Source organism: Podarcis muralis, chromosome 7 (assembly GCF_964188315.1).
Source record: "Podarcis muralis chromosome 7, rPodMur119.hap1.1, whole genome shotgun sequence".
Classification (NCBI taxonomy): Eukaryota; Metazoa; Chordata; class Lepidosauria; order Squamata; family Lacertidae; genus Podarcis; species Podarcis muralis.
Genome location: NC_135661.1, coordinates 66,034,731 through 66,055,930, shown reverse-complemented (window position 1 = coordinate 66,055,930; position 21,200 = coordinate 66,034,731). Strand labels below are relative to the sequence as shown.

Genomic DNA, 21,200 nt, shown 5'->3' with positions numbered 1-21,200 from the left:
TAGATTAGCCAATAGTCCAGCTTGGTATAAGGCAGCTTTCTATGTTCCTTCCCCATGAGCCAAGAGTTCTCTTGCATTAAATGGAGCACAAGAGACAGGCATGTTTTTCTCTGTAAGCATCACTGAAATGAATGGGAGGTGCTATGAAACGAGCAGGTGCAGAGCTGTGCTCTCAAGTCAGCTCCCATTCACTTCAGTGAGGATTGCACAACTGATCTTCTTAGTGAATTGTGTGCCTCATGTGCAAAAGAAGCCTGAAAATGTGGAGGGGCCACACAGCTTATAAATTCAGGACTGGCAGGTTCCCTTTGTGTATGAAAAATGGGCTGGTGTTCTTTGCCAAACATAATTTTCACATTTATAAACTCTGCAAATTCGGTAAATGCATACCAAGTGTTCTGCATCCAAAATTCTGTGTTCTGCATCCAAAATTCAATTCCAGTCCATGTCCTTCATTGATGTATTTTTGGGTTTTTGCACCAGGCTGTAGGTCAGGAATATTGGTGAAGGCAGAAGTGGAATTTTCCACTTTGGTGTTCCCTCACCGAACTGGTCTGTAAAGGGATACCATGGCCTGCTACTCATCTCAGTGGTGTGTAAGCTGCTGAAAAACCACTCCTTCCTGCACTGAGAAACTCCAGGCTATGCCGGGAGAACATAAGAACTTGCCTTATACTGAATCAGGCCATTAGTCCATATAGTTTTGCATTATCTGCACCAAGAGTGGGGAACTTGGTAGCCCTAGATACTGTTGGACTCCATCTTCCATCAGCCCCAGCCACCATGGCCAATGATTAGGGATTGTAGTCAGTGACACCTGGAGGGCCACAGAAGCCCCGAGTTTGGTTTACACTGACTGGCAGTGGCTCTGTAAGGTTTCAGGCAGGAGTCTTTTCCAGTTGTATCTGGAGATGGCAGAGATTGAACCCAAGAGCTTTTGCATGCAATGCACAGCTGTACTACTGAGCTTGACCCTGCCACATAAAATGCCTGCCAAATCTCTGCGTAAGAAACTGCCTTATAGTGAGCCAAGACCATTTGGCCATTTGGCTCAGTATTGTCTACACTGACAGGCAGCAACTTTCCAAAGCAGGAAGAGCCAATGTGGTGCCCTTCACATGCCCAGCTAGCATGGCCAAGTCAAGGATGATGTGAGTTGCTGTCAGCAACATCTGGAGGGCACTGCATTGGCTAGCTCTGCCCTAGAGTTTCAGAGAGGAGTCTTTCCTGGTCATGCCTGGAGATCAAGCTTCTCATTCCGTGCTGCAGGAATGAGTGGCACTGCAGCAGCTCTCAAGGTCCTGGGAAAAGCATTAGGCTACTGAAATGCCACAGGAGGCAGTCCCAGATGCTGGCTGCTTGCAGTCTGAGCCGCACCCTCTCCAGTTTCACTGGAAGTAGAAACTGGCAGCACATTGTCAGGTTCCGTGAAAACTAGAAAAATCACTTTGAGAATTGAGAACAAGAGGTTTGCTCATGCACCCTGTGATAGAGGCAATGCAGTTTAATAAACCCTTTCTTCCAGAAATAAAGTGGAAGATTTGGCTTAATTTATTATCAAACATTGATTTTCAGATTGTGTTCCAGGGAAACATGGTGGGATTTGGGGGTGGGTGGGTGGGTTATCAAGGATTCCTTTGTAAGTGCTAATAGCACATAAGGAGGAATGTGTGGATATCTCAACTTTGGTGTCTTTTAGTTTCTAATTTTTCCAGTCATCAGTTCAATTCCCTACTTATACACATCAGTTTGCAGTGGTTTGTTTTTTTAAGCCCTCGTGAAAAATTGTCAACATTTTAGTGCAAATTTGGTGCCTAATATTGTATGCACATTTACACGAAGCATTTTCTCCAAATATAATGCATTTTTGCATATATAACTTGCCACAGAAAAGTTTGCAGAAGTGTGAATTTAAAAGGATGGCTGTGTTTTGGTTCACACATTGTTTCGGAAAGTATAAATTAGGTAAGCTTGCTTTTAAATGTGAATTGGATTGTGTTTCTTCCCCATCCCTACTCATAAGTTCTACAAAATTATTCCTCTTCTGCTGAAAGCTGCAAGTGGAATTGCAGTTGGCCAACCACACTTTCATCCCATAAGGATATTGGTTAAACTATTGGTCCCATTCTCATTTTTGCGAGGAGCCAATTGGTTAGGCCAGTGTGTGCTCTGCACAGGAACTCTGGGTTGTCACCAATACTAGTCCTACCTAAACTCACTGAAATCAATGTATCTGTAACTTAGGTCTATTAACATTAATGGGTCTACTTTGCCTGGACTAGCATTGGATTCAACCATGAATTCAGACAAAATCTTTCTCCCAGCCCGACCTGGGAATGCCAAGTATTGAACCCAGGACCTTCTGTGCACAACACACATGCTCTGTACCACTAAGCCATGGCCCTGCCCTAAGGCATGGGCCCTCCTCACCAATTTTATGTACGGCAATAGGAGTCCTTGGCACATGAGTCAAAAGGGAACGTTTCCCTGAATGTCCAAAGTCAGAAGTCATTTTTTGTGGTGTGTGGAGTGTGGGGGGTGGGATCCCATTGGTGGGATTAGCTCTGTCTCCTCTGTCACCTGAGCTAGGGAGAAACATTTGCACAGATAGCGAGAAGCAAGGGCACGCTCTTCCCCTGGGTAGGTAAGCAGCAGCAGCCTCCCTTTTCTGCCCAGATCAAAGCCATTCCTGTCCCTGGCTGCCTCTCCCCAGGGTGGTTCTGCAACTCCACCCTGGCCTCTTTCTTTCCCAAATAAGGCCCAACCTCATCTTCAGGTTGCTCCGCTCTGCCTTCAGGCGTAACCTTTCCTCCCGCCTCCCCCGAAGCTTGCAGGAGCGCCTCAGATTTCAGAGGAGCAGAAAAGCTGCCTTGACGTGCATCAACCTGTCTTCCGCACGCTTTGCTTAGGCTTGCGCATTTCCCGGATCTCCTCTCCCCGTCCCACAGCATGCCAGCAAGAAGGGTTGGGGAACCCTCTGGGTGCCACCCCATTCCCCCTCCTACTGCCCAGGGGGTCTGGGGTGCGGGGAGAAAGAAAGTGAAGACCACAACTACAAAAGGTAGGTGTGAAAGTGAACTTTTTATTGGGGAAGAAGACTGTAGCAAACCACCTCAGTAACACCATGATAACAAGAGGCCCTCTTGAGATTGCTGTTCTTAACCCGCTCAGAAGAGTCGTCCCCCCCCCGTCCTGCCCACCCCCCCCACCCTTGAAAAGGCCCACCACCTCCATCTTCTTACAACAGGATGCCCTGAGTGAGAAAACCCAGCAGATTTATTTATTTTTTAAAACGGGGGCCGTGAGAAGCAAAGGTGACAACTCTTGCTTAATTCTGTTCAGCTGCTACTTTGGCAACTTTACCACACAAAACAAAACAAAAAAAATCTTTCTTCCACAGTTAAACACTAAATATATGTATACACACATATACATTCAGATATCTCTGTCTTCCATGACAGGTCAGGAAGACTCTCGTGTTAACCAGGTGCTGACCAGATAGATACAAGAGTTAATACAAAGCAAGGAGCTCTGGGTTGCAGGAAGAGGTCACATACCAGGAAGTACAGAGGCCAGGAAATAGCGATGCCCCTCCAAAAAGCTGCCACACAAGGAGGGTTAGGTAAATGCTGAAGTCCCATTTGCGCATGGATCAGTCCCCTTTTGCTATAAAAATCCAGCTGGAGCTCCCAGGAGCTGGAAAAAATGAATCTTATAAAAATAGGATGGGTTGGGAAAGTGGGACGGGTGGGAGAGAGACAGTGAGGTTGCAGGGGAGACAATGAGTTACCGTCGTTCTGCAGTTTGCAAAGTTCAGTTCTTTGGCTCTTCACCAGCCTCTCCCCCTTCTTCTCCTGAGCACTCTGCGGTCCATAATGTGAGGTTGTCCCTGAGAAGCTGCATGATGAGGGTGCTGTCTTTGTAGGAGTCTTCGCTGAGCGTGTGGAGGTCGCCCATGGCCTCGTCAAAGGTGGTTTTGGCTAGCTTGATGGCCTCTTCTGGGGCATTGGCGATCTCATAGTGGAAGACCGAAAAGTTGAGGGCAAGGCCCAGCCGGATAGGGTTAGTGGGCTGCATCTCCTTCTTGCTGATGTCCATCGCCTCTTGGTAAGCTTTCCGTGCATTGTCGATGATCTGCTTGCGGTCATCCCCAGCGGCCACCTCGGCCAAGTAGCGGAAATAGTCGCCTTTCATCTTCAGGTAGAAGACTTTGCTCTCTGGGTCACTGGCTTTCTTGATGAGGTGCTTGTCCAGCAGCCCCAGGACAACATTGCAGACATCCTTCAGCTCCTTCTCAATCTTCTCCCGGTATTCGTTGACCAGCTGGGATTTGTCGTCGCCTTCCTCGGTCTTGTGCTCGATGCTGGAGATGACTCTCCAGGCAGACCTCTGGCAGCCGACCACGTTCTTGTAGGCGACGGAGAGGAGGTTGCGCTCCTCATTCGAGAGTTCAGCTCCGTCCTCCACCACTGCCTTCATGAAGTCGGCCATGTCCTCATAGCGCTCGGCCTGCTCAGCCAGCTTGGCTTTCTGCACCTGGTGGTTCCTGGCCATCGTGGGGGCAACGGAAGGGAGTGCTGGGCAAGGAGAGAGATCAGGCAGCTACTCGAAGAGCCCTCAAGAGTCTCTGCTGAGTTCAGCTGCCGGGATCGGCTTTTGGCTTTGGCGTCTCAGCCTGGAGCAAGAACAAGGCGTGGTGAAGAAGCGCTCAATGAGCAGCCCTTCCCCCACTTCCTTTCCTGCAGCCTCTCCTTAAAAGGAAAGTGGCAGTGATTCACTCTTTGAGCAAGACGGTGAATGAATGCTCACCTGCCCAGGGATGCAGAGAGAGAGACAGACAGACAGACAGAGAGACCCTGAGACCTCTTAGGCAAGAGGTCGCTTATCCTCCTGACAGGCATCAGTGGACAAAAATGGGCCACAGAGCATGAGCTCAAATAAAAGAGTGTCTGTTCCCCTCCAGGGGGCAGTGCACAAAAACCTAACCTGACCCACAAATCCCAATCTTAACCCCTGTCCATCCCCAGCATTCTCTAGCCAGTATTTTCCAGGGGATTTCAGTATGCCTACACATCATATATCTAATCACATTCCTGCGCCCAAAAAATCACGGTGTGCTCGATTCCCAAGTGTGCTGGGAATCCTAGACCTGTGAGCGGTAAACTACAGTTCCCAGAATTATTGTTGTTGTATGTGCTTTAAATGTGTGGCATCTACACACCCAGTACTGACTATGTGAAATTGCCTCCCTTCCAAACATGGGACCAGTTTATATGATCAATGGAACAGGACCACAGCGGTTACTGCGGCTGATATACTGTTGTTGTTTTATTGATCTTTTAAACTGGATTTTTATTGTGATTTTATGGCTGCATGAGCCTTTTTAAATTAGAGAGCAGTATATATATAGTAAATTATTTTAGCAAATAAAGCTTTCCCTGAAATGTACCACAGCAGAGGAGAAGGGGTGCATGTTTGGAGACTCTGCCATTAAACAAAAGTAATCCTACCCTCCTGCACACAGAAAACATTAAACTTGGCCTTCTTCCTAACACATAAGTTTGACATATGTGGGGGGGGGGGTTGTGGGGAAAGAGCAGTATTCAAATATGTGGGGGGAAATAAGCCACCTGCAAACTGAAGCGGTACTAACCAGGAGCAGCTTTACCATTTAGGAACATAAGACCATTGGAAGGTGCCTTAGGCTGCCTACACACCATACATTTAAAGTACACTGTTCCACCCAAAGAACCGTGGGAACTACATTTTACCTCTTACAGAGATGCAATTCCCAACACCTGTAACAAACTAGAGTTCCCAGGATTATTTGAGACAAGTCATGGGCGGACAATACTTGGCTATCTGGAGCAATTTATGTGTGTTCAATATGTGTGTGCAAACTGTGCGCGGCCATGTCGAACATGGACGTGACCCCAAAACATCACAGAAAGGGACAGGGTTGGGGCAGAACAGGGTGTTTGCAGGCTTTTTCAATGGTGTTTCAAATATATGCAATTTCACCTAAATGCACGGTGGCTTGGACTGTAACCCCTGCATGAATGATAAGTTGCCTGTAACTCAAAATGGCATATTCCCACTCGACACATATCCCACTGCCACCTGCAAGAATGTGCAGATAGTCAAATATGGCTATGCTCACCCCGCTTCTCCAGGCTGATGCTCTTTGGAAGAAACTCACTCGATGTCATGGGCCAGGAGTCAGCTTCACCTGCTGAGCAGCAGCCTGAAGGAGCCAAAGGTGAAGTGACTCCACCTGCTGCTGATCAGCCTTCTTGCTCCTGATGAGAACCAGCAGGCTCCAGCTTTCTTAAGCAGGGTTTCCAGCCTTAGTCAGTTGCGGGAAACAACCTTCATCGTTCCTGGCCTGACCTTGCTGCTTCTTGTGACCTTGGACCCTTGGCTTTCTTGACCCCTGGATTGTTTGACTACGTGAACTAAGATACTCCTGACCTTAGGACTGGACCTTGTATGCAAACTCTGTCTCCAGGCAAGTACCCCCCTGAGACTTGGCTGGCTGGCTTCTTCTTCTGTTGAGCTCTGCCATGGCTGGCAGCACAGGACTAAGACACTGGAAGCTTATTGGCAGACTGAGGTTGGTGGGGCACTGTCCCATTTGCCCTAATAGCCCAGCCTCCTAACTGTTCTGTTTTTAACACAGCTATTCAAGTTTACATAGAGATCCAAGTTCAAGGAACTCTGCATGTGATAGAACACAAATCTCCTTAGCCCAGTGACTTGCAGCTAATAGGAAGACAATAATACAGATAATCACCTAAAGACATCACGATTTAGCTCAAAGGTGTCAAGCTTGTTGGCTGGAGTCGTTTTCTTTTTCTGTGATATCTCCAAGAAGCACCTGCCACACCTAACAGTCACTTTACAGTTTGACAGGGAGGAGTGGACTCCTCTTTGGAGAGGTGCGGATGTGGCATCTGTTCACACATGTTCACACTCGGTGATTGCAACCTCATGTGATGATCGGCATATGTGAATCAGCCACGACAAATCATCACAGGCCAAGGATCTCACACACCTATCTTAGGAAGCTGCTTGTAGTTAATCAAATTATTGGTTCATCTAGCCCAGTACTGTCTACTCTGACTGGTAGCAACTGCAGGTGCTGTCAGGGAAGGACTTTGGGACTGAGGTCCAGGGCCCAACTCACCAGGAGGCCCCCTCAAATGCAGCAGAATACAGTGATACCTTGGTTCTCGTATGTCTCTGTTGACTAACATTTCAGAACCCAAACGCTGAAAAACTGGAAGTAAATGCTTCTGTTTTCAAACATGCCTTGGAAGTCAAACAGAATCCGCTACGTGTTTTTCAATTTTCTCAGTTGAATTTGCAGACAGCCCTTTGCGCCACGGTTTTCAAACATTTTGGAATTCAAACGGTCTTTTGGAACAGATTATGTTCAAGAACCGAAGTTCCACTGTAACTGGCTCACTGCATTTTGAGAGAGGCCGTACTCAGATCACTAAGGCTGCATATACACCATACAGTCGTACCCTAGATCGCGAATGACCTGTGAGTCAAACGTTTTGCCTCCCGAACGCCACAAACCCAGAAGTGAGTGTTCCTGTTTGCGAATGTTCTTTGGAACCCAAACGTCTGATGAGGCTTCCACGGCTCACGATTGGCTGCGTGAGCTTCCTGCAGCCAATCGAAAGCTGTGCCTTAGTTTCCGAACATTTTGGAAGTCGAATGGACTTCCAGAACAGATTCCGTTACACTTCCGAGATACCACTGTATATTTAAAGCACATTCTCTTCCCCACCACAAATGTGGCCTGCCACTGATGCTGCACCACATTTGGCTCAGCGCTCAGCCTCCTCTGCCCCCTTGATATTGGGAGTGGGGCTGAGCCCCCTGCTAAACAATATGGAGGGGGCTGAAGACACATCAGCCCTAAGGAGTTGGTGCCTATGTTGTACAGCATTGCACAGGATTCAGCCATATACAGAGTCTAGCTCCATATACACCAACTGGCTACATAAAGTAAAATATAGTCAGCAGGGGTAGCCAATGTGGTGCCCTCCAGATGCTGATGGACTCCAACTCCCATTAGCACTAGCCAGTATAGCCAATGGCTAGGAATGCTGGGACTTATAGTCCAGCAACATATGGAGGACACCATGTTGACTGATCTACACTAACTGGCAGCATCTCTCCAGGATTTCATACAGGAGTCTTTCACAGACCTGCTTGGGGGTGCTGAGGAATGAACCTGGGACCTTCTATATAGCTACAAAGAGACTCCAACAAACATTACCCATACATTCTCATCTTTTCTTTACCGTGCTCCGCCTTTGTCTCCATGAAAGTACAGAAAAAGTTTCACTCTCAGAACTAAACCTGTTGCCACTTGCCAAAAGACTTCTCCTTTCTTCTGACACTGCCAAAAAGACAGACGGGAGAAAGCCCAACTGCATGACAAATTCCTTGCACTGCTGAGTGTTTTTTGAGCCTAGGGTGATACATCCCAGGCTAGCATGAGGAGAGGATGGGTGCGGCTGATAGCTCAGTTGCTCCAGCTTGAGAAGGTGAATTGTTCCACCAGGGGTGACTCATTGCTGATCTACGTTATGTGGTCTGAGCAAAACTCCCTCGTAGCATCTTAGCACAGTGACACAGACCGCACTTTTCTTTTCAACTCAAGCGACTGGGTGGTGCAGGGAGATTCCTAAGGGGGGGGGGAGGAAAATGGGTCAGGAGCCCCAGAACACACCCAGACACCCTTGTAGCAGGATAGTGGAATCGGGTCCATTAGGCTAAATGGGGTCCTGCCCCACCAACTTCCATTCTAGTCTCAGCCAGCCCACCTGCCTGACTTTGTGCAAGCCTAGGGGGTGTCCTCCTTCCCAGCCTCATTTTGCTCTAGCAGAACTCAGCTGGGAGGATGGGGACAAAACCAGAACTAGGTGGCTCTGCCTCTCATTGGCTCTGGTGCCATCTACTGTTTGGGCTCCCCATATTCAGCCCCGGCAATCACAATGGGCACCAACCAGCACTGTAGGAGGGGTGCCCACTTTCAGAGCACTGGAAGGAGAGGGCCTTGTGAATCATTTGGTCCAACCTTTGCTCAAAGCAGGGGATCCAGAGCTAGAGCAGCCTTTTACAGATGGCCAGAGGCAAACCTAGGGTCCCTTACGCCCTTGGCAAGGAGCTATATCAGTGCTCACCCCTCCACAAAAAAAAAAAAAAAAATCACCTTACTGCAATAGCTGCACTAGAAATTACTACATTTTACGCGACCCAAGTACTTGAAGCAAGCTTCTCCTGTGTTTGATCTCGCTGTGACAGCGGCATTGCATCGCCACACACATATACGTCATACACCCCATAGTCTTCAGCTGTCTACCATCATACTGTCTTGCCATTTCTCTTACTCAGGCATAGGCAAACTCGGCCCTCTAGATGTTTTGAGACTATAATCCCCACCATCCCTGACCACTGGTCCTGTTAGCTAGGGATGATGGGTGTTGTAGTCCCAAAACATCTGGAGGGCCGAGTTTGCCTATGCCTGCTCTTACCACTTAGCTCCCAGCTCTTATCTAAGCTCACAATCTTTCAGATAGCTGGAGACAGGTGTCTGGGGGGATTGGGGGGGCAGTCTTGCCAACCTCTAGGTACAGCTCTGCAGGTGACTGGTTGCATATCTCCGCAAGGCAGAGCCCATCCGCTCCCAGGTATTGGTTCCATTGGCAAACTGCTCGGCCGAGAGCTTTCTCCTCATGTTCAGCTGAAACCTGCCCTCCCTGTAAGTTAAGCCTGTTTGATCTAGGCCTATCCTCTGTGGCAGCAGGGAACGAGTCTTTGGCCTTTTTTTCAGTACGACAGCACACCAAGTATTTGAAGAGTGCTATATGCTATATGCCAAAAACACCTGATTTATATGCAGAAGGCCCCAGGTTCAGTTGAAAAAGCAGCAAGTGATGAAGGGGGGGGGGGGACACTGCCTTCAAAGCTAGAAAGCTACTGTCAGCCCATATAGATGATGGTCATAGGTCTGACTCAGATCCATATGTTGCTAATTGGTTGTGCAAGGAAGTTGGCCTGTTTTAGGGACAGGGCATTTCCCCAGGATTCCAATCCAAATAAATTAAAACTGTTCACAAACGGTGAATTCTTTCCTCAAGCTAGCAAAGCTATTGGGACTTGGAGGGGCTGCGTTTCTCGTCAAGGGTCCCTGTGTTTTCATTGCTTGATTGTACACAGCCTTTTATAGGAAGGGTGGTAATAGAAATGTTATAAAAAGCAATAGCACCAGAAAACAAAATTACCTTGTGGGCGTCTGCTATCAGATTCTGCACTAAGGTGGTTCTTGAGCTACACTTGCAACCTCCTCACATTCCTGCAGGTTCTTAAGGGAGTGTCTTGTATCAGATTGCAGAATCGCAGGACACTTAATTATATGCTTGTGTGGCACTTTTTCATGACAAACACAGTGCTTCTGCTGGCATTAGCAATGTCCCCAACATCTGTGGCTATGTTGGTTTGGGAGGCTGAATTTCCAAGCAGTTTTCTGGCATTGGGGGTGCTGGAATACGATTCCCAGGAGAGAACACAATATAATGAGCATGCGGCTGGTACCATCAGTGCAAATGTGCCATTGCAAGCCAGGCAAGAACTCTTGGGAAACAGATGAGTGTTTTCTAATCACTCACCAAGAAATTTCATGATTCTTGAGTCAGCTCTGAATCTAAGGGGTTTGCCTGCTGCTGGTCAGCATACTGATGTCATGACTAAGCCACCAAGAAGCATTTTCAGCTCATACAAGATGGCTATTGCTCACATTCCCAGCAATGGTCAACCTGCTGCTTCGAGAAAGCCTAAAAGCAGGATGTAAAAAAATAAATAAATGGGGGAGGAACCCCAGCAGGTATATTACCTCTGTGTAAAGCAGTTCCATCTTCTCAGGGCTAACAGCAGTCCACATCAGGGAACAATACTTAGCATGTGTAAAGTGCTTTTGAGCATCCAAAGCCTCTAAGGGGAGCCTCTGTGAGGAGCTCACACCCCTCCAGATGTTATTAAACTCCAACTCTTACCAGTCCCAGGCTGCATGGGCAACGCTCAAGGATGGTGGAGAATTGTAATTCAGCTATATCTGGAGTGCAAGAGGCTACCCATTCCTGCTGTAAGCTAAGTCAATATCCTAGGGTTTCCATATTTTAAAAAGCACATATCTCCCCGCAAAAAAGAAAACTGTCGTTTGTTAAGGATGCTGGGAATTGTAGCTGTGATGCATAAACTATAGTTACCATGATTATTTGGGGGGGGGGGTGCTTTAAGAGATAGTAGATGAGAGATTTGAACCTCCATGGACAGTGACTTCCTAAGGCAGAGGAGTAACCTAGAGCCTTTTCGTCTCCTTCCACACACACAGTGTGATGACAGCAGTGACTTAACTGGCAATTATTGTGTGTGAGAGCGAGTGCTTGGTGTCCTTCCAATTAGAGGCCTGAAAGGCTGCCCTAGGGTTGAGATAAATGCTACCAACTGGGCTCTGGCTGGTGCCTATTATCGCTTCAAAACCCACCTGCCCTATGAAACACATGCTTAACCTCAGGCAACCCAAAGTTTGAAATATGCACAAGATTTCTGGCCCACAAACATCCCTCCACTATCCTTGCCACTCCAGCCACCTCTGAGTGATATTTTAAACCGTAAGCAACTTTTACTTTATGCTGTAAATAACTAGATATATGAATGTTCCCACACTTCCCCCCTGCCCCCCCACCTCCCCATGGACTCCAGTACTCGATAATTGCTGAGGGCCTGGGTGAACCACTTTAGCAAATGCCGAGCACAAGTGCAGCATGTTACTGTTTTAATTGTATTTTTCTTGCTGCTTTTATTTCATATGTTGTATTTCGCTGTATTACAATTTGAACTCTTCACAGTCATGCTGTAGACCACAGCTTGGGAAGCCCTGCTAGAAAGGAAAGGCTCAAACTTACTATGACAAGCTGGAATGTCAGACATCTGGGCGGGTCTTTGTGCCTGTCTTCCAAACAGTACAGAGCATGCTGCCATCTTGAAAGAGAAGTGCCCATGCTGTCTACTTTCCAACCTTGTGCCAGCGCTGCATTTAGGAGTGTCTCCACTCCCATTGTTCAGCCTGGGCAGTGAGGTCCAGCACCGAGGGCCTTCTCAGTAGTGGCGCCCGCCCTCCCACCAGATATCAAGGAAATACACAACGATCTTTTAGAAGACACCTGAAGGCAGCCCTGTTTAGGGAAGTTTTTAATGACTGATGTTTTAATGTATTTTAAATATTTTGTTGGAAGCTGCCCAGAGTGGCTCGGGAAACCTAGCCAGATGGGTGGGGTATTATTATTATTATTATTATTATTATTATTATTTTATTTATTTACTCTGCACCAAGAAAAAACAAGGCTACAGCACCAAGGGTGCCAGAACTCTGCATGTTAAAAATAAAAAATGTCAGAACAAAAATATATAGAGAAGGGGGTTCTGAACATAGAAAGCTTGACACAGAATGGTTGTCAGACTTTCCAGTATCCTTACCAGATTTCAGCTCCCCGCAGCCAATTTATATTTTTGCACATACAGCAACATAAATGCTGCAAAATAAAAAAGTAAAGTAGGCTGTCTGAGTACGTAGAGAGCAGATGCAACCCAGAGCAGCAGTCTTCTTTAACACCTAAGTACTGACACGGGTGGTGCTGTGGGTAAAAGCCTCAGCGCCTAGGGCTTGCCGATCGAAAGGTCGGCGGTTCGAATCCCCACAGCGGTTCGAAAGCACCCCCGGGTGCAAGTAGATAAATAGGGACCGCTTACCAGCGGGAAGGTAAACGGCGTTTCCGTGAGCTGCGCTGGCTCGCCAGATGCAGCTTTGTCACGCTGGCCACGTGACCCGGAAGTGTCTCTGGACAGCGCTGGCCCCCGGCCTCTTAAGTGAGATGGGCGCACAACCCTAGAGTCGGACACGACTGGCCCGTACGGGCAGGGGTACCTTTACCTTTACCTTACTGATTATCTTGGTTCAACATTTAAATAACAATGAAAGAGGGAGATAAGGGTTCCATTCATTTTTCTTGATTATCCAGCCATACATTACAAGTCTTTGTCTGAGAAACACTTCTGACTTGATAAGTATGGAGTGACATTGTCTTGCTTGTACCATAAAAATGCTCTATGTAGTGTAAAAATCCACCACAGTTGTCAGTTCCTGTACCACGTTTTCTCATTTGTGCAGGAGCCTCTCTACATTGTAGAGTAGGGGTGAGGAACCTGTGAGCCTGCAGATGTTGTTACGACTCTAGCCCCCATCAGCACCAGCCAGCCTGGCTAACGAGCAGGGATGATGGGAGCTGGAGACAGGCAACAGATGGAGGGACACAAGTTCCCCAGCTCTGTGGTACACAATGCAAAGTGTATGTCTGTGTCGTGTGTGTGTGTGTGTGTGTGTGTGTGTGTGTGAGAGAGAGAGAGAGAGAGAGAGAGAGAGAGAGAGAGAGAGAGAGAATATCATACAAAGCTGCCTCGTACCAGCTATTTTTATCCATCTAGCCTTTGCAGATTTAAGTCTAAAGAGTTTGCTGTTTGCAACACAGTCCACCATGTCACACCATGTGATTGCAAGATCACAGGCAGAGTTAGGTGTATACAGTACTGCACTGCAACAGTAGTAGGCAGCAAAGAAAAATGGACAGCCCTGCAAAGAAGTTGTTTCCATCAATTAAAACGCAAAAACCAGACAGTCATGGAGTAAGATAGGAGAAATTTTATTGTTACAAAAGTGAAAGGCATAACTGAATTTCAAACCCTACACAACTACACTTGAGGGACCGAAAGGGTTTGGTTTTGCTCTCTGTATAGAGCCACCTGACAACCTCCCTGCTCCTTGGCCCTCACCTACTTGCAAAAGGTGAGGCAAGGCAGAATTATGTACATGAACTGTTAGATAAGCACTACAAAATACTGTTAATGGTATATTTATTTATTTTTGGTGTGGAGGATGAAAGAGAGGGAATAGATCTAAAGGAATCCTAAAAACAAGTGAGCTTATTAGCAAGTTAAAATGCCGGAAGGTACAAATTCCTATCTGACTACACCCAAGGAGTGTGCACCTTCCCCCAACACTCAAAAGTTTGAAAAAGCAGCTTAGATGTGGGTTTTCTAATCCACAGCCTATGCAAAATCCTGCTTTGCAGGCTGTATCAGCTACATTTGTGCATTTCAGCAGGGGTGACCTGGCTGCGCTCATCCTCATGGGGCAGCCCAAGATAGGGGTTAGGCACAGCATCCTATATAGCAGGGCTGTGTACCACTCTGTGCTTAAGAAGGTAGAAGAAAAGAAAGTTCTATATCATGAAAAGCTAAATTCCGCAGTGTATAAATTATGCTAGTTGACTTATTTACATAATCATTTAACAAATTTGCATATTTCTGTTTTTTCGCCAGTGATGGGAAGGACTGAAGGGTGATGTAGAGAACCAAATCTCCACCTTGAGTCATTGGAAATCCAAGTCTGCTACCCTTCTGGCTTTGAAATTTCGGCAGAAACAGCACCTACACATAGTAAGCATATCTTTGTAACAATTAAGGTTTAGAACTTGCCCTTTTTAAAGAAAAAAAGCATATGATTCTCAGGAACAGGAATTCTGCATCCATTACCACATTGAAACAAAATTGTTTTTAATGCTCCTGTGGAACCACATCACATCACACACAGACACACAGAGCCCTGGGTATTGGTTCACAGTTCTAATGCACCACATCGCATTCAAACAGATGCAAGTTTTGACCAACTGCATCAAGTGGGAGCACATTAAACAGCTAGTGCAAACACAGCTTAATGGGCCCTGCTCTGCTGCAGCTAAAGACACCACATCAGTTCTTGACATCACAAGCAGATCGGGGTGGAGGGGAGAGAGAAGAGGTGGGTGCCTTCAATTGACAAGAAAAGTAACACAATTATCTCCTACAATCTCTGGAGCCTTGAGACATCTTTTCTGCAGAGCAAGACTAGATTAAAAACTCTCCCTGGCCTTTATGTGCTTAGATGCTAGAGTCCATTCCCCCCACCCACAAAAAAATAGGAACTCCCGTTATTGCACTCACAGCAGGTGGCATGTATGGCTTTAAGCTTTGAACCCTACAGACGGCAGGAGCAACCTCTGCCTGAGGGTTTGGAGTAGCTTTTTCCTTGTGCATGTGGCATCTCCCTATCCTTGCTGTGAAACGGGAAGAGATGCAGCGATATATTAAATATAAATAAATAGATAGCCCTGGAGGGTAGAGAGGCACAGGTGGTGGCAATGGCTGTACTTTCAGATATTTGACAGAGCCTCTTGGGGTCGCCTTGGGTTTTGCCACGAGGCGCAGAGGGTCCTCAAAATCTCTTTTGTGCCCCGGACACACTGGATGTTCCCAAGCAGTGCAGGAAGTGGGGGAAAAAAGAGAGAGAAAGAGATAGGATTAGTAAAAGGAAACACCAGAGATAGAAAAAAGGATGTTCACAGGAGTAGGTGTGCCTTCAGGCAAGCTAAAAAGGAGGAAGGGGGAAGATCCTGGGAAATTAGTGCAGTTTGGGTAAATGTGGAACAAGTGCCATTCTGGTAAGGATGACTTTATGAATGCTCAGGTGAGAAATGTCAGGAAAAGGAGGCATTGGGTATTTCAGACTACCAAAGAAAGGGATTTCAAAGTGATCCTGATTAGTTAAGTGTAATTACAAAAAAACAAACAAAAAAAGGTTTCTGATTAGTGTTTCATGTGGGCATGCAAGTGTAAGAAAAGGACAGGCAAGGAAAGAAGACCTTCTCATAATGTCTGGATAGCAAAATACAGGCAGAAGCCAAGTGTGTCAGGTTGCCTCCCAAGTCACTTGATTCACTTCCCTTGGCATCTGTTTTAGCTACAGCTTCTGCTGCCACATCAGAAGAGAGAAGTGTCCCGAAGTTCACGGTGCATCTCAGCACTAGAAATAGTGTGGTAAAGGACCGTTTGATGGAGTCTTCCATTCAGACACATACACGGCCCACTTTCAGCAGGATGGCTAGGAACTTCATTTCACACTGCCCCCATCATACAATACTGTAAATGCAGCAACAGTCATTAAGTAGGAAACAGCCAATGTGAAGCTGCAGAAGTTGTTGGATTCCAACCTGCCACTGGCATGGTTAATGTTTAGGGGTGATGGGAGCTGCATTCCAACACCTGTTGGTGGGCACCACGTTGGCTGCCCCTGGTGTGAAGAGAGGCTTTGCTGGGTTGCTGAGCACTCAGGCTGTGGGGGAACAGATGGAAGCAAGTTCCATTTTGCCTGGGATGGGTTCTACTTGGAATTCACCTCCCACCCTTTCCCTAGCAGAATGCAGGCAGATGGCTGGGAAGCTCAACCCAAGTGCTCAGTCTTCTTCTGCTCTGCCCAGCACTCCAGCAAGGAGAGAACTGTTGCTGCAAGCCCAACATAAGCAGTTCGCTTTATCGGCTAGCAGAACCCTCACTGCCCCAGCTGCTGCTCCTTTTGCTTGCTCTTGCCAAGGACAGGTGGGCAGCAACAGCTTTCTCCCTTCTGTGTGAGTGATGGGGAGTGGGGAAGGCAAGATGAAGAGAGAGCAAGATATAAGGAAGGTTCTCCAGATTTGTTTTTGCTAATAGGAGACAGGAGAAAGTGAGGTGGGCAAGTGGGTGGTTAACATGCATTTCTTCACCAAGGGTAGCATATAAACTAGGGGTGGGGAACCTGTTTTTCAGCCCGAGGCAAGCTTGAGGGGGCAAATGACAGCAATGAGCAGGGCCAGAAGGAGCAATGAATGTTAATTTTACCTTTGTACAGCAGGCTTGTTTCCACACACGTCACACACACACTATCCTTCATCCAGGCAAGTGAAAAAGTATTATCAGAGTTCAAGGCAAAGACACTCAAGGAAGGGTGCAAAGCACTCCTGGCGAGGGGTGTGGTGGTTTGGTAAGAGGCTCAAGAGTCAGACCCCTCTCCATGCCCATCCCTAATATAAATCAAAGACTTTGGGAAGCTATGACTATTTTTGCCATGGAACAGTCACAACAAGTAAACCTAGAGGCTGGGCAACAGCACCAATTCAAGCCAGGCAAACAGACATTAAAATATGAGACTGTGAATGATAATGCTGCCAGATATCTCTTATTCCAGAACATCCATATTTTTAGTCCATCTCAAGACCTCAGGCCATCTATCTGTAATATAAGCATTCAGAACTTCCCAAAGTTAAGACAATGAATATATACTCTTTTGAATCAAATGAGAAGCAGAGTTCTGAAACACCTGCACACCTTATTCAACACTATTGTCAAACAAAGCATCCTCATAATTAACTTACCAGCAGTGCACATACAGATGTGATACGGTTAAGCCTCATTTTGGAGGACGTGAGATGGCAACAAAATGAGAGCGCCAGAGAGGGTGGGGGCAACAGCCATTAAAAGAGCAGAGCCAAGATAGCAGATTAGATTCTGGCTTTTCACTAAAAATTTGGGTGTGGATACCCTGCACACCAGCTGGGGTAATGGTTAAGAGACTGGGCTGTAAACCAAGAAGTTCTTGGTTCAATTGTCACCTCAAATGTGAGTGGGTCTATTAGGCAAACCACCCACACACAGCCTCTGTCCCACCTGAAATATAGGGAGAAGACTGATCATACAGGGTAGTCATAAGAAAAACAGAGATAATGTGAAGCTCTTCACATACTATATAAAAAGTTATATATAAATGCTAAGTGGTGATATTTTCTACCCTGTCCCCACCTTAACCTGCCATGAACAAAAAGATCCTTTATGAAAACAAGGTAGGTGCAGGCTGATGATCCTGGACATCATCCCTTGTTCTGCACTCCAAATTTTTTTGAGCTGATAACCTACTATAAAAAAATAATCTGCTACTAGTTGCAATAATGAGTTGGCAGTATTGAGACTTGGACCCCACCCCCGGGTCTGGCTTAAGCATCTCCCTGGTCCCAGCTTTTGGGAAATAACTGTGCATGGCATACTCTGTTAGGCTCAACCACAATCCTACCTTAATTTATAACTTGATTTACACAAACAAGAGATTACCTAAACATTTCTGTCTAGTTTTTGACTACTTCATGATAGTGACTATTACATGGGAGGTAATTTTTTATTTTTAGTCCTCCAAGCTATCATACAGAAGTGTAAAGACCTGCCAAAAAAGCCTGTGAAGACATTGCCTGCCTTCTGTGTAGTCTCAAAATCCACTGGGGTAAGCCGGGCATCTGGCAGTAGCCCATAGATGGCAAGAAACACACTATGTGTAAAAACATGTTCCCATCATGTTGAAAAGATTGCCTGGAAAACTTCCACATGTGTAATGATGGTTTTAGTGCCACAGGGAGTCCTGCCGTGGGAGGTGAGAGTAGAAGGTACCATGAACATCTATCTCATTTGCTCAAGGTTCTCCTAACCTATCCCTCAAGGCTACCTTGCTGTCCCACAGGCCTCACAGATCTTCACGTGGCTTAAGCTATTGATGGGATGGGTTGTAGGGCACACAACAAAATGAGAACAGCCACACAGACTGGAGGGATAGATGGGCTCCAGGCTTGAAGCAATTCATGCGGCAACAATGAGATGATTCACCAGATGAGGGCGAGGGGGGAAAAACCAATGCGTTCTTACCAGCTAACCTTCAGAGAGCAGTGCTAACCCATCCTGTGGGATGGGGTTATCCCATCAGGCAGTGCAAGATATGGCAAAGTCCTGGCAGGCATCCTCCTAGAGAAGACACCAGAGATTATGCACCGTGGCAGTCTCAGGTTTGGGGAAGTAGAATTGGGGGAGGGAAAGGGGAAGAGAGAAAGAAAGAGCATGGCTGCCCTCCATCAGTAGCATAACGTGCTTTGTGCGGGGATTGGCCAGGTTAAGTTATGGCTGCTTTGAAACTCTACACTACTAAATCACTGCAATTAACAGTACACAGATCCCCACCCCCCATGTATATCCTCAACCACAATGAGAGCCCTTAGTAGTTGCTTTTATGCCTGCTGGGTTCTAGTGTCAGCATCCAGGCAACCATCTTAACCAGCAGGTGTTCTTCCTCCAGTGATTAGCCAAGCTCAACTTCTTGCATAGGAAGGAGCTTGAGCTTGAGCTTCTTAAATCTAGCATTAAGGAAATGCAAACACAAAATCCAAAGCAATTAGCTCTTTAAAAATAATTTTTTTATTACAAAAGCAAATAACAAAAGAAACTCCCCACACAGACATAACACTGCTACAAGTCCTTGTCCCCTCCCTCCCCACCTGAGCTTTACAAATATGATGGTGTTGGAGGGTGGCATGAGCTCTCCCTCAACAAGAACAGGATCCTTCCCTGATAGCTGAATGAGGCCACCCTTCTGTAAATAAGAGGGTAATCTAGGACGGACAATGATTAGTGTGCCTGGCTTATGGAAGCCAGGAATCTTCTCTCCCTCCTGCACTTCGGATTCTGTTCCTGAAATGTTGTACAAGAAATGAGTGTGTTTCCAAATAAGATCAACTCTTGGAAAGCAAAGCTGCTATCTTTTCAGCAGGTAGTTCCAGAACATTTGGGGCTCCATTGGCCAACCAAAACTGCTTTGCTGGCAAGGCTATCCTTTGGAAATGCACCCTTCACAGATGAGACTGTTAATGTGGCTGCAATGGGAACAGCACAGGCTGACAACATCTCTGGCTTGATGCAGGGCACAACTGGGGGGCACTGCTGCCTTCAACATCAAGGTTCATGACTGTTAATATTAACGGATTTGGCACTTGCCTAAGTGGCACATGAGTTCAAGCGCTTGTCCCATGCATCAGCCAGCACAACACTTGGAATAGCCTTTGCAATAGCATCCAGATGTCAGGATGAGAACTAGCTAGGAAACCCATAGTATCTTGGGGTCCTATATTTAGCAGAAGAGAATTGCAAGACCTGTCATACCTCTTGGGGGAATAAGTCATACTCAGAGGTTCTCCAAGAGGCCGATCAGTTACAAAACCCTTCAGATCTGCACTATGAATAAGCCAAATTTTACCTATCAGAATAAATATGCTGGTCAAGCAGCCCTATTATAGAGATGGGTGTGTATCATGAAGTCCAGACACACACCCAATTGAATGGGAAATGGTGTGGAAGTCTTTAGACACCAGCAGAATGTTCCAGTATGGTCCTGGTCCAGTATGTACCTTAGCTTGTCTTAAGTACAAACCCAAGTTTTAGAAAGGGAAGTGATTATATGAGCTTTTTGGTTTCTCACTGTAACTCTCCTGATTTGTCAGGCAAACACATTAGAATGGGACTATGCTGTCTGAACAATCAAAATTAATAAGAAAAGCAAGGGAAGCATAGAACAGGGTTAAGGAACTTGTGGGATAAGGAACCTCTAGGTCCAACTCCTATCAGCCCCAGACAGCCCTATAAATGGTTAGGAATGACAGGAGTTATAGTACAAAAACATCTTGAGGACACACAGTTGGCTACTCCCACCACAATATGTCAGTTAACTCTTATTAATGGAGAGTGGAGAATGCTAATTTCCTCTTCACAAAACACATACCTCTTTACAGGGCTGGGTAATTTGCTGCCCATCTGAGAAACCCTTACAAGAATCCTCTACGTGGCCAGTGGGTGAAGTCTGCCAGGTGCTTGTTTGTTGTAACTGATCGCTCTCAAGGACATTCTGCTGAATGGGGTGGTGCTACTCAAAAGTGCTGATGGATGTAACACATGGCCCTGAACAGCATGAATGACGTTGGAAGGAAAGATCTGACTTATTCACTATCCAACTGCTAACTCAGTCACTAGCTATTAGCACAAATTCCTACAAGGTGACTTCAATTATGCAAATTTTTATTTTTTTAAAAAATGCAATGTTTGTCCTTTCCTGATTCTCTGTAGATGCAAGGCAGGGAAAGGCATGCCCTTTAATTGTCCCTTTGAGCCCAAAGATCCTACCATGTTTTCCACAAACCCTAGTTTCTGCAGGTCTATAGGGATAAGAAAGGAGAATCTAGTTAGCCATAATGTGTGCTATGGGCTCCCCATCTTTTCCTATGGACTGGTGAAGTCTAGGAAATAATGGCTTAGAGATCTTTGTGTATGTAAATTACTTGATACAAAAATTTCAACATTGTAATAATAATTATATATCTAACATGGTTCCAAGAACCTGTGACACAGGTTTATGT

General features: G+C 46.3%; 2 protein-coding genes and 1 long non-coding RNA gene across 6 annotated transcripts in view; 1 reads left to right on the top strand and 2 right to left on the bottom strand.

Annotated features, from left to right (window-relative positions):
* Positions 1–2,703: 2,703 nt before the first annotated feature.
* LOC144328451 (uncharacterized) lies at positions 2,704–20,865 on the top strand. Its single transcript, XR_013393718.1, has 2 exons — positions 2,704–3,061; positions 14,455–20,865. It is a non-coding gene; the product is annotated as an uncharacterized LOC144328451 (long non-coding RNA).
* SFN (stratifin) lies at positions 3,259–5,488 on the bottom strand. The gene has a single exon (XM_028738749.2). It carries the CDS (start codon positions 4,552–4,554, stop codon positions 3,814–3,816), a length of 741 nt encoding a protein of 246 aa, XP_028594582.2. The 5' UTR covers positions 4,555–5,488; the 3' UTR covers positions 3,259–3,813.
* Positions 13,760–21,200, bottom strand: part of ZDHHC18 (zDHHC palmitoyltransferase 18) — a 32,416-nt gene continuing 24,975 nt past the window's right edge. Inside the window, exons 9-10 of one of the 4 annotated variants that reach the window (XR_003707774.2) lie at positions 18,670–18,765; positions 15,285–15,413 (exon numbers count right to left, since the gene is read on the bottom strand). Coding sequence is in view for 3 of the 4 variants with exons in the window: in XM_028738742.2 (XP_028594575.2) it covers positions 14,329–14,562 (234 nt within the window). In the remaining variant the exon portion in view is untranslated. Of the gene's footprint in view, positions 15,414–18,593; positions 18,766–21,200 lie in introns of those variants that run through there. The other 3 variants (XM_028738742.2, XM_028738745.2, XM_028738746.2) reach the window with 3 other exon arrangements.